Consider the following 13,545-nt stretch of genomic DNA (forward strand, 5'->3'; position numbering starts at 1 on the left):
ATATATCACTTTGAATGAATAAACCTCTGTGCCACGCCCTCCTCCTCAGGAACCCAGAGATGCCGGTAATCCCCACACCGTTAAAGCACCATGGGTAAACAGCGATGTCATTTGGACAAGAGACTGTTGTGGAGGCTTAGTACCATGGATCTGTTATATAGACTGTTTACACAGGTTTTTTTTAGGCAGGGCACTAAAGCATTTACCTACTGTTATAAGCAGTAGTGGTTAGGATAAAGGCCCGGATACAGGGGATATTCAAATTCAACCAATGAGTTCTGGCTGTTGTGAAGCTATGTAATCCTTATTGGTAATGCAAATACCCACATCCATGAATAGAATACTGGTCACTTGAATGCACAGTGACATAGTTAAATAAGAAAATGAATGCTAATCCAATAGCTCTTTATTTACATAACCTTGAAAACCACTTATCTTTGACATGACACTAACAACCTGGTTATGTTCTGTCCGTATAGGGGAACCATCGTGAAGGCCAGAGACAAACTGTACCACACAGAGTGCTTCATGTGTGATGACTGCGGCATGAACCTCAAGCAGAGGGGCTACTTCTTCATCGAGGAGAACTTGTACTGTGAGACCCACGCCATGGCCCGCGTACAGCCTCCTGAGGGATATGACGTGGTCGCCGTCTACCCCAACTCCAAGGTTGAACTGGTCTGAAGTTGTCTGACTCTCACACAGCCCCCCCTCAGACATGTGCCTGCAGTCTTATCCACAGCTCCCAGCCCGTATAGATGTGTTCCATTTCCAATGCACTACATGTCCAAGCTGTTGCCAGGAAGTATCAGTTTAGAGTTGGATACTAGAGAGTGGGAAAAGGTTTTAAGAGGTTTTAAGTCTCTCTTTAATTCTTTCACACTTACAGCATACTCTTCCTATTTTGGACGGATTAACATTTTTACACCTGCTGAGTAAAAAAACAAACAATGTTTTAATCAACCAATTAACTAAAATTGAGGGCTTTTCTTTGTGTCAACAGCACTTTTAGATTATGTTGAAACATAAGCAATATTCAACCGAATGACCTCTCACATCTTGGGATGGTTTTCTATTTTTTTTTTTAACTCTGCCAACTACAATACAGTTAGCGGAATGGAATAGGGTCAAGCACCTGACTGAGAATGGAATTCATCTTTCACTGCTTCTCATACTGTTACTGCTACAATTAAATAAGTGCAATCCAGTGCCACGCGAGAAAGCCTTTTGTCTCTCCACTGTAGCAGCTTTTAAAAAGCTGTGGGGAGCAAATACGCAGGACAAGGCCATGGAAAATATCGAAATCCAGCCGGTGAATCTAGAAACATATGGGAATAATATACATTTGTTTAGTGTGGTTTTTTTGGGGCACATTTGGTTGAAATAGACAGTTGTTGTTGGCTAAGGGAACGTATTTGAAAGAGTTTGTCGCTTTTTTTTCTTGTTTGATTTTAACATATATCTAGTCACAGCCAGGTCCACTGAATGAATCACACTTCCACATTTCGAGGGAGGGGGAGGGAGGGAGGGAGGGAGTTTACAGTACCAGTAAAATGTTTGGACACACCTAATAATTCCAGGGTTTTCTTTATTTTTACTATTTTCTACATTGTAGAATAATAGTGAAGACATCAACACTATGAAATAACACATTATTTTGATCTAAAATATCCCAATGCCCCAGAGCAGTGATTGGAGACATTGTTCTATGTACTGTAGGGTGCCTTCTTTCGGATGGGATGTTAAACAGGTGTCCTGACTTTCTGTGGTCACTAAAGATCCCATGGCACTTATCGTAAGATTAAGGGTGTTAACTCTGGTGTCCTGGGTAAATTCCCAATCTGGCCTTCATACCATCATGGCCACCTAATCATCCCCAGCTTACAATTGGCTCATTCATCTCCTCTCCCCTGTGACTATTCCCCCAGGTCGTTGCTGTAAATGAGAATGTGTTCTCAGTCAACTTTCCTGGTAAAATAAGGATTAAATAAATGTAGTAACCAAAAAAGTGGTAAACAAATCCAAATATATTTTATATCATAGATTCTTCAAAGTAGCCACCCTTTGCCTTGATGACAGCTTTGCACACTCTTGGCATTCTCTCAACCAGCTTCATGAGGCAGTCACCTGGAATGCATTTCAATTAACAGGTGTGCCTTGTTAAAAGTTAATTTGTGGAATTCCTTTCCTTTTTAATGTGTTTGAGCCAATCAGTTATGTAGTGACAAGGTAGGGGTGGTATACAGAAGATAGCCCTATTTGGTAAAAGACCAAGTCCATATTGTGGCAAGAACAGCTCCAATAAGCAAAGATAAATAATAGTCCATCATTAATTTAAGAGATGAAGGTTAATTTCAAGAACTTTTAAAGTTTCTTCAAGTGCAAAGAAACCTGCAAAGAAACCCTTACTAAAGGACACCAATGAGAAGAAGAGACTTGCTTGGCCCAAGAAACACAAGCAATGGGCATTAGACTGGTGGAAATCTGTCCTTTGTTCTGATGAAAGATTTCAAATAAAAGATTTCCATGACTTTGTGACACGCAGTGTAGGTGAACGGATGATCTCTGCATGTGTGGTTCTCACCGTGAAGCACGCAGGAGGAGGTGTGATGGTGTGGGGGTGCTTTGCTGGTAACACTGTCTGTGATCTATTTGTAATTCAAGGCACACTTAACCAGCGTGGCTACCACAGCATTTTGCAGCGATACGCCATCCCATCTGGTTTGCACTTAGTGGGACTATCATTTGTTTTTCAACAGGACAATGACCCAAAACACACCTCCAGGCTGTGTAAGGGCTATTTGACCAAGGAGAGTGATGGAGTGCTGCATCAGATGACATGGCCTCTACAAACACCCGACTTCAACCCAATTGAGATGGTTTGGGATGAGTTGGACCGCAGAGTGAATGAAGGAAAAGCAATCAACAAGTGCTCAGCATATGTGGGAGCTCCTTCAAGACTGTTGGAAAAGCATTCCAGGTAAAGCTGGTTGAGAGAATGCCAAAAGTGTGCAATACTGTCATCAAGACAAAGTTATTCTACAATGTTAAAAAAATATATGAAAAAAAGAAAAAACAAAGAAAAACCCTTGAATAAGGTGTGTCCAAACTTTTGACTGGTACTGTAGGTGCTTTTGGAAGTGACAAACATATCTGTGTTAGGAGCAAATAGTCTCTATCCCTGAAAGTGTTGGATGAATTATGATCACTTACATGTGTCATGCAGCCTTAGGGACAGCAAACAGTGAACTGAAATAGTTGCATGAAAAGTGCTTTTTTAAATTTGAATGAAAAACTCAATCTCAAAGTGCTTGTTATTTCGATATCCACCGTGACCCTAATGTTTAGCTACTGCAATGCCAACTAGGACAGTAGTTCTTTGTAAATTATGTGAAATGATGTTGTCATGATGTTGGTGTTTTAGTTCTAATTGTACATATTTGTTTCGTCTTGGCTGTTTAACAAACATGTCTTGTCACTCTGCCTTCACACGTCTGTGTCATTTAACTGCTTACCGTGTTTAGTCACAGAATCCTCTCATTTTTAACTTATTGTTTTGTTGACACATTTTGTTCTGGTTTCTTCTATTTCTTTTTTAGGATATAATAAAGTGAAAAAAGTTATTAAAATCATACCCATGATTGAGCATTTCTTTTACAGGCATGCTGTATTTGTTGTGAAATATTTGGAGAGTAGTACTTTAGCTTGTCTGTGGACACACTACATAGATATAGGGTTCCATTTTGTGGATTTGTATATCCTGGCTATGACAAGGCACTCTACCCACAGTATGTACTCAGACCTACAGCTCGGAGTCAATGCCCTGCGTTCCAAATGGCACACTATTTCTTACATAGTGCACTGCTTTCCCACTGGTCACCGACGTCGAATAAACTTCTCTTTCACGTTGGTGCAACGTCATTTCATTGACATGACGTGAAAACAACGTTGATTCAAACAGTGTGTGCCCAGTGGGTTGGTGCCATTTTGGATGAACACAAATTGACTGATCCAAACCCAGAGACATCCACTTCCTAGGGCCTGTGACAACAAGTACTCCATGTTTCAATTTGTTACAAGCAGACATTGAACACAAAACTGCCTTTTTTGGATTATGTTCAAACTGTGTCATCCAAAACCTACACATAATGATTTTCTTCACATTTTACCCCCACAAAATGTTTTTTGAGAATATTGTGTGGCAATTGATGTAATATGAGAAGTTTGTGGTTTGTTTAAGATCGAATGTCAAGTTTACCATACAGTTGTGATGTATGGCTGAGATTCAATGGTTAACTATAATCAGAAACAGAAGGCAGGAGCCCTTCATACCCCATTAAATATGTCTTAACACCTTGAGAGAGAGAGCAAAAGGGGGAGAGAGAGAGAGAGAGTGCAAAAGGGGAGAAAAGGGGAGAGAAGGAGAGAGAGCAAAAGGGGGGGAGAGAGAGTGCAAAAGCGGAGAAAAGGGGAGAGAGCAAAAGGGGAGAGCGAGAGAGCGCAAGAGAGAGAGAGAGAGAGAGCAAAATGGGAGAGAAGGAGAGAGCGAAAAATGAGGGGAGAGAAGGAGAGAGCGAAAATTAGGGGAAGAGAGATACAGGGGAAGGGAGAAAAAAGGAAGAGAAATTGGTCTGTTTTGGAGTCCCAGTCATTAATTTAAATGATTCAGTAAATATAAGAGTGATGTGGTTTAGCAACGTGGCCAACAGTGAGTGACTAATCCAAGGCTTTGAACACTCATCTTAACAGGCATAGGGTAACATTTTCCACATTGGTGACACATATGTTATGCTGCTGGTCACAAGTCAATCCCCAAACAGCTGCAGCAAGGAACATGGCGTTTAGGAAGTCGTCTCGTACTTTAATCAAGCATGGAGAACATGATAAAGACTGACAACTTTGTATAAAAGAAAGCTTTCACAGAAGCTTAACATTTTCACCATTACAGTTCAAATGCATTACTCTTTACATTCATATATTTGCAATGCACAGTAGCATGTACAATTAAGTGGAATCTATTTTAATGATAGAGATACTGGTCATCTCTGTATACCCGTCGCAAGACACACTGGTTGATACTTATTTATACCCCCCCCCCCCCCCCCTAGCTGAGAAACAAACTGCAGCCCTCATCCTCCACATACAACACCCGTTCTCCCAGTCACATTCTGTTCAAAGTCTCTAAAGCACACACATCCCTGGGTCGCTCCTCTTTCAGTTCACTGCAGCTAGCAACTGGAACAAGCTGCAAAAATCACTCAAACTGGACAGTTTTATCGCAATCTCTTCATTCAAAGACTCAATCATGGACACTTTCTGATGTATGCATGATGTATTATTGTCTCTACATTCTTGCCTTTGTGCTGTTGTTTGTGCCCAATAATGTTTGTACCATCTTTTGTGCTGCTACCATGTTGTGCTGCTGCCATGTTGTGTTGCTACCATGCTTTGTTGTCATGTGTTTCCGCCATTTGGTGTTGTTGTCTTAGGTCTCTCTTGATGTAGTTTTCAACTCAAATTTGATTTCTTTCATGCGCCGAATACAACAGGTAGACCTTACCGTGAAATGCTTACTTACAAGCCTTTAACCAACAATGCAGTTCAAGAAATAGAGTTAAGAAAATATTTACTAAATAAACTAGGGTAAAAAAATAAATACAAATAAACACAATAAAATTAATAACAATAATGAGGCTGTACAGGGGGTACCGGTACCGAGTCAGTGTGCGGGGGTACAGGTTAGTCAAGGTCATTTGTACAAATAGGTAGTGGTGTCTCTCTTTTCGTGATGTGTGTTTTGTCCTATATTTTATTTTTAGACCCAGCCCATGTCCCCAGAGGAGGCCTTTTTTCTTTTTGTAGAGGGTCATTGTAAATAAGAATTTGTTCTTAACTGACTTGCCTAGTGAAATACAGGTTAAATAAAACAAATATTAAAAAATACCAGAGGCACATAAACACTAACTTCGGAAACTATTCAGACCCCTTGACTTTTTACACAATTTGTTAAGGTACAGAATTATTCTAAAATGCATTAAATAGTTTTTCCCCCTCATCAATATACAGTACACACAATACCCCATAATGACAAAGCAAAAACAGGTTTTTAGAAATGTTTAATAATATATTCAAATAAAAAAACTCATAACACATTTACATAAGTATTCAGACCCTTTACTCAGTACTTTGTTAAAGCACCTTTGGCAGAGATTACAGCCTTGAGTATTCTTGGGTATAATGCTACAAGCTTGGCACACCTGTATTTGGGGAGTTTCGCACATTATTCTCTGCAGATCCTATCAAGCTCTGTCAGTGTGGATGGGGATTGTTGCTGCACATCTCCCAAAGCCACTCCTGGGTTGTCTTGGCTATGTGCTTAGGGTTGTTGTCCTGTTGGAAGGTGAATCTTCGCCCCAGTCTGAGGTCCTGAGTGCTCTGGAGCAGGTTTTCATCAAGGACCTCTTTGTACTTTGCTCCATTCATCTTTGCCTCGATCCTGACTAGTATCCCAGTCTCTGCCACTGAAAAACATCCCCACGACATGATGCTGCCACCATCATGCTTCAACATAGGGATGGTTCCAGGTTTCCTGCAGACGTGACGCTTGGCATTCAGGCAAAATAGTTCAATCTTGGTTTAATCAGTCCAGAGAAGATTGTTTCTCATGGTCTAAGTGGGCTATTGTGCCTTTAACTGAGGAGTGGCTTCCGTCTGACCACTATACCATAAAGGCCTGATTGGTGGAGTGCCGCAGAGATGGTTGTCCTTTTGGAAGCTTCTCCCATCTCCATAGTTGAACTCTAGATCTCTTTCAGAGTGACCATCGGGTTCTTGATCACCTCCCCGACCAAGGCCCTTCTACCCCGATTGCTCAGTTTGGACGGGTGGCCAGCTCTCCAAACTTCTTCCGTTTAAAAATGATGGAGGCCACTGTGTTCTTGGGGACTTTCAATTCTGCAGAAATGTTTTGGTACCCTTCCCAGAACTGTGCTTCCACATAATCCTGTCTCGGAGTGCTACGGACAATTCCTTCGACCTCATGACTTGGTTTTTGCTCTGACATGCACTGTCAACTGTGGAACCTTATATATATTTTTTAATTTCACCTTTATTTAACCAGGTAGTCCAGTTGAGAACAAGTTCTCATTGACAACTGCGACATGGCCAAGATAAAGCAAAGCAGTGGGACACAAGAAACAACACAGAGTTACACATAGAATAAACAAACGTACAGTCAATACCACAATATAAAAAATCTATATACAGTGCGTGCAAATGATGCAAGATTAGGGAGGTAAGGCAATAAATAGGCTGCAGTGGCGAAGCAATTACAATTTAGCAATTAAACACTGGAGTGATAGATGTGCAGAAGATAAATGTGCCAGTGGAGATACTGGGGTGCAAAGGAGCAAAAAATAAATAACATGGGGATAAAGTAGTTGGATGGGCTATTTGCAGATGGGCTATCTACAGGTGCAATGATCTGTGAGCTGCTCTGACAGCTGATGCTTAAAGTTAGTGACGGAGATATGAGTCTCCAGCTTCAGTGATTTTTGCAATTAGTTCCAGTCATTGGCAGCAGAGAACTGGATGGAAAGACGGCCAAAGGAGGAATTGGCTTTGGGGTGACCAGTGAAATACGCCTGCTGGAGCACGTGCTACGGGTGGTGGCTGCTATGGTGACCAGTGAGCTGAGATAAGGCGGGGTTTTACCTAGCAAAGACTTATAGATGACCTGGAGCCAGTGGGTTTGGCGACAAATATGAAGCGAGGGCCAGCCAACGAGAGCATACAGGTCGCAGTGGTGGGTAGTATATGGGGCTTTGGTGAAAAAACGGATGGCACTGTGATAGACTATATCCAATTTGCTGAGTAGAGTGTTGGAGGCTATTTTGTAAATGGCATCGCCGAAGTCAAGATCGGCAGGATAGTCTGTTTAACGAGGGTATGTTTGGCAGCATGAGTTTTTATTTTATTTTATTTTATTTCACGTTTATTTAACCAGGTAGGCTAGTTGAGAACAAGTTCTCATTTGCAACTGCGACCTGGCCAAGATAAAACATAGCAGTGTGAACAGACAACACAGAGTTACACATGGAGTAAACAATTAACAAGTCTATAACACAGTAGAAAAAAAAGAGAGTCTATATACATTGTGTGCAAAAGGCATGAGGAGATAGGCGAATAATTACAATTTTGCAGATTAACACTGGAGTGATAAATTATCAGATGGTCATGTACAGGTAGAGGTATTGGTGTGCAAAAGAGCAGAAAAGTAAATAAATATAAACAGTACGGGGATGAGGTAGGTAAAATTGGGTGGGCTATTTACCGATAGACTATGTACAGCTGCAGCGATCGGTTAGCTGCTCAGATAGCAGATGTTTGAAGTTGGTGAGGGAGATAAAAGTCTCCAACTTCAGCGATTTTTGCAATTCGTTCCAGTCACAGGCAGCAGAGAACTGGAACGAAAGGCGGCCAAATGAGGTGTTGGCTTTAGGGATGATCAGTGAGATACACCTGCTGGAGCGCGTGCTACGGGTGGGTGTTGCCATCGTGACCAGTGAACTGAGATAAGGCGGAGCTTTAGCTAGCATGGACTTGTAAATGACCTGGAGCCAGTGGGTCTGGTGACGAATATGTAGCGAGGGCCAGCCGACTGGAGCATACAGGTCGCAGTGGTGGGTGGTATAAGGTGCTTTAGTAACAAAACGGATGGCACTGTGATAAACTGCATCCAGTTTGCTGAGTAGAGTATTGGAAGCTATTTTGTAGATGACATCGCCGAAGTCGAGGATCGGTAGGATAGTCAGTTTTACTAGGGTAAGTTTGGCGGCGTGAGTGAAGGAGGCTTTGTTGCGGAATAGAAAGCCGACTCTAGATTTGATTTTCGATTGGAGATGTTTGATATGAGTCAGGAAGGAGAGTTTACAGTCTAGCAAGACACCTAGGTACTTATAGATGTCCCCATATTCTAGGGTGGTGATGCTAGTCGGGCGTGCGGGTGCAGGCAGCGAACGGTTGAAAAGCATGCATTTGGTTTTACTAGCATTTAAGAGCAGTTGGAGGCCACGGAAGGAGTGTTGTATGGCATTGAAGCTCGATTGGAGGTTAGATAGCACAGTGTCCAAGGACGGGCCGGAAGTATACAGAATGGTGTCGTCTGCGTAGAGGTGGATCAGGGAATCGCCCGCAGCAAGCAACATCATTGATATATACAGAGAAAAGAGTCGGGCCGAGAATTGAACCCTATGGCACCCCCATAGAGACTGCCAGAGGTCCGGACAACAGGCCATCCGATATGACACACTGAACTCTATCTGTGAAGTAGTTGGTGAACCACCTGAAGGACGCGAAGGATGCTTTGTTGCGAAATAGGAAGCTAATTTTAGATTTAATTTTGGATTGGGGATGCTAAATGGGAGTATGGATGGAGAGTTTACAGTCTAACCAGACACCTAGGTATTTGTAGTTGTCCACATATTCTAAGTCAGAACCGTCCAGAGTAGTGATGCTGGACTGGTGGGCAGGTGCGGGCAGCGATTGGTTGAAGAGCATGCATTTAGTTTTACTTGCAGTTGGAGGCCACGGAAGGAGAGTTGAATAGCATTGAAGCTGGTCTCGGGGTTAGTTAACACAGTGTCCAAAGAAGGGCCAGAAGTATACAGAATGGTGTCATCACCAGCAGCAAGAGTGACATCATTGATGTATACAGAGAAACGAGTCGGTCCGAGAATTGAACCCTGTGGCACCCCCATAGAGACTGCCAGAGGTCCGGACAACAGGCTATCCGATTTGACACAGTGAACCAGGTGTTAGTGAACCAGGCGAGGCAGTCATTTGAGAAACCAAGGCTGTTGAGTCTGACGATAAGAATGTGATGATTGACAGAGTCGAAAGCCTTGGCCAGGTCGATGAATACGGCTGCACAGTACTGTCTTTTATTGATGGCGGTTATGATATCGTTTAGGACCTTGAGCGTGGCTGAGGTGCACCCATGACCAGCTTGGAAACCAGATTGCATAGTGGAGAAGGTACGGTTGGATTTGAAATGGTCAGAAATCTGTTTGTTAACTTGGCTTTCGAAGACCTTAGAAAGGCAGGGTAGGATAGAAATAGGTCTGTAACAGTTTGGGTCTAGAGTGTCTCCCCATTTGAAGAGGATGACCGCGGCAGATTTCCAATCTTTGGGGATCTCAGACTAAATGAAAAAGAGGTTGAACAGGCTAGTAATTAGAGGTTGCAACAATTGCAGTGGATCATTTTAGAATGAGAGGGTGCAGATTGTCTAGCCCAGCTGATTTGTAGGAGTCGAGATTTTGCAGCTCTTTCAGAAAATTAGCTATTTTGGATTTGGGTGACGAGGAAATGGGGGAGGTTTGGGTGAGTTGCTGTGGGGGGGGGGGGGGTACAGGGCTGTTGACCGGGTTAGGGGTAGCCAGGTGGAAAGCATGGCCAGCCGTAGAGAAATGCTTATTAAAATTCTCAATTATCGTGGATTTATCGGTGGTGACAGTGTTTCCTAGCCTCAGTGCAGTGAGCAGCTGGGAGTAGGTGCTCTTATTCTCCATGGACTTTACAGTGTCCCAGAAATCTTTGGAGTTTGTGCTACAGGACGCAAATTTCTGTTTGAAAAAGGTAGCCTTTGCTTTCCTAACTGCCTGTGATAATTGGTTCCTAACGTCCCTGAAAATGTGCATATCGCGGTGGCTATTCGATGCTAATGCAGTATGCCACAGACTTTTTTTGTGCTGGTCAAGGGCAGTCAGGTCCGGAGTGAATCAAGAGCTTTATCTGTTCCTGGTTCTATTTTTTTTTAATGGGGCATGCTTATTTAAGATGGTGAGGAAAGCACTTTTAAAGAATAACCAGGCATCCTCTACTGACGGAATGAGGTCAATATCCTTCCAGGATAACCGGCCCAGGTCGATTTGAAAGGCCTGATGGCTGAAGTGTTTTAGGGAGCGTTTGACAGTGATGAGGGGTGGTCGTTTGACCGCAGACCCATAACAGATGCAGGCAATGAGGCAGTGATCGCTGAGATCTTGGTTGAAGACAGCATAGGTGTATTTATAGGGCAGGTTGGTCAGGATGATATCTATGAGGGTGTCCGTGTTGACGGATTTGGCGTTGTACCTGGTAGGTTCCATGATATCTGTGAGATTGAGGGCATCAGGCTTAGATTGTAGGACGGCCGGGGTGTTACGCATGTCCCAGCTTAGGTCAGCTAATAGTACGAGCTCTGAAGATAGATTGGGGGCAGTCAATTCACATATGGTGTCCAGGGCACAGCTGGGGGCAGAAGATGGTTTATAACAAGCGGCAACGGTGAGAGACTTGTTTTGGAAAGGTGGATTTCTAGAAGTAGAAGCTCAAATTGTTTGGGCACAGACCTTGATAGTATGACAGAACTCTGCAGGCTCTCTCTCTCTGCAGTAGATTGCAACTCTGCTCCCCTTGGCAGTTCTATCTTGTCGTAAAGTGTTATTGTTAGGGATGGAAATTTCAGGATTTTTGGTGGCCTTCCTAAGCCAGGATTCAGACATCCGGGTTGGCAGAGTGTACTAAAGCAGTGAATAAAACAAACTTAGGGAGGAGGCTTCTAATGTTAACATGCATGAAACCAAGGCTTTTACGGTTACAGAAGTCAACAAATGAGAGTGCCTGGGGAATGGGAGTGAAGCTAGATGCTGCAGGGCCTGGATTAACCTCTACATCACCAGAGGAACAAAGGAGGAGTAGGATAAGGGTACAGCTAAAGGCTATAAGAACTGGTCTACTATGTTCGGAACAGAGAGTAAAAGGAGCAGGTTTCTGGGCACGGAAGAATAGATTCAAGGCATAATGTACAGACAAGGGTATGGTAGGATGTGAATACTGTTGAGGTAAACCTAGGCATTGGGTGATGATGAGAGAGGTTTTGTCTCTAGAGACATCATTTAGACCAGGTGAGGTCACCTCATGTGTGGGAGGTGAAACAAAAGGGCTAGCTAAGGCATTTGAGCAGGGCTGGAGGCTCTACAGTGAAATAAGATAATAATCCCTAAACAAAACAGCAATGGACAACGGCATATTGACATTAGGGAGAGGCATGCATAGCCGAGTGACCATAGGGACCAATGGGTAGCTAGGCGAGCTGGAGACACGACGATTCAGACAGCTAGCGGGCCGGGGCTAGCAGGCTAGCAGAAGGGCCTCAGGGGGACGTCGTGACGAAAGAAGTCTATTGTAGCCCCTTCGGACGGTTACGTCCGCAGACCAGTCGTGTTGGATCGGCAGGGCTCCGTGTAGGTAGTTCAAGGGTCCAGGCCAATTGACAAAATAGTTATTGTAGCCCAAGAAATTGGCTGATGGTCCTCTTCAGCTAACTGTCCGATATGTTCTAGACTTCTAGCGGGCCGTGACTAACAGGCTAGCGGATGGGACTTTAGGGGACGTCTCGACGGAGGAGCCTGTTGAAACCTCTCAGGCGGATTACTTCGGTAGACCAGTCATGATGGATCAGCAGGGCGCCGTGTCGGCAGTAAAAAGGGTCCAGGCCAATTGGCAGAATATGTATTGTAGCCCAAGAAGTGGCTGATGGACCTCTTCAGCTAGCCTCCCGGCTGATCTAGCACAAGGCTAGTTCCAGGCTCACTGGTGCTTGTTTCGGGACAGAGATGTTAGCCAGGGGGTAGCTAGTCAGACAGCAGCTAGCTAGCTGGAATAATCCAGGTGAAAAGGTTTAGAGCTTGCGGTAGGAAACCGGAGATGTGGAGAAAAAGCAGTCCGGTATGATTCTATGTTGATTCGCGCTGTGCAGACTGGCAGGACTTGACCGGGCTAAGGTTAGCTGATGACCGCTAGCAGTGGCTAACTGACTACTAGCTAGTAGCTAGTTAGCTGGCTAGCTGCTGTTGTGGGTTCCGGTTCTAAAGTATAGAAAGTAGCAGATCCATACCACATTGGGTGAAGCAGGTTGCAGGAGAGTATGTTGAAACTGGGGTTAAAAATATAAAAAATATATACGAAATATACACAGAGAAAAAATATATATAAACACGAGACACGACAAGACAAAGACGTCAGAACTGCTACGCCATCTTGGAAATTGACAGGTGTGTGCATTTCCAAATCATGTAGAATCAATTGAATTTACCACAGGTATCTAGTTGTAGAAATACGTCAAGGATGATAAATGGAAACAGGATGCACCTGAGCTCAATTTCAAGTCTAATAGCAAAGGGTCTGAATACTTAAGTAAATAAGGTATTTATATTTATAGTTTTTTATTTTTAATACATTTGCAAAAATGTCTAAACCTATTTTTGCTTTATTATTGTGGTGTCTTGTGTGTAGAATGCTAAGGATTTTAATCCATTTTAGAATAAGGCTGTAAAGTAACAAAATGTGGAAAAAGTTGGGGTCTGAATACTTTCCGAAGGCACTGTATGTAGTAATGAAGTTACTTTACGTGACAGAGAGAGAGGGAGAGACATAGAGTGAGAGACCTTTACTCCATGGAAATAATTCTGAGCTCCAGTGTTTCAACTCATCTCAGTTCTA

The 13,545-nt window shown here is 43.2% G+C and overlaps 1 protein-coding gene across 1 annotated transcript in view; it reads left to right on the top strand.

The window, feature by feature from the left end:
- The window catches only part of LOC115105274 (PDZ and LIM domain protein 4-like), a 66,356-nt gene extending 62,724 nt beyond the window's left edge, over positions 1–3,632 (top strand). The window contains exon 7 of the mRNA XM_029627091.2: positions 480–3,632. Coding sequence (XP_029482951.1) covers positions 480–684 — 205 coding nt within the window. The 3' untranslated portion in view covers positions 685–3,632. The remainder of the gene's footprint in view (positions 1–479) is intronic.
- Positions 3,633–13,545: the final 9,913 nt, after the last annotated feature.

This window comes from Oncorhynchus nerka, linkage group LG22, assembly GCF_034236695.1.
Source record: "Oncorhynchus nerka isolate Pitt River linkage group LG22, Oner_Uvic_2.0, whole genome shotgun sequence".
Classification (NCBI taxonomy): domain Eukaryota; kingdom Metazoa; phylum Chordata; class Actinopteri; order Salmoniformes; family Salmonidae; genus Oncorhynchus; species Oncorhynchus nerka.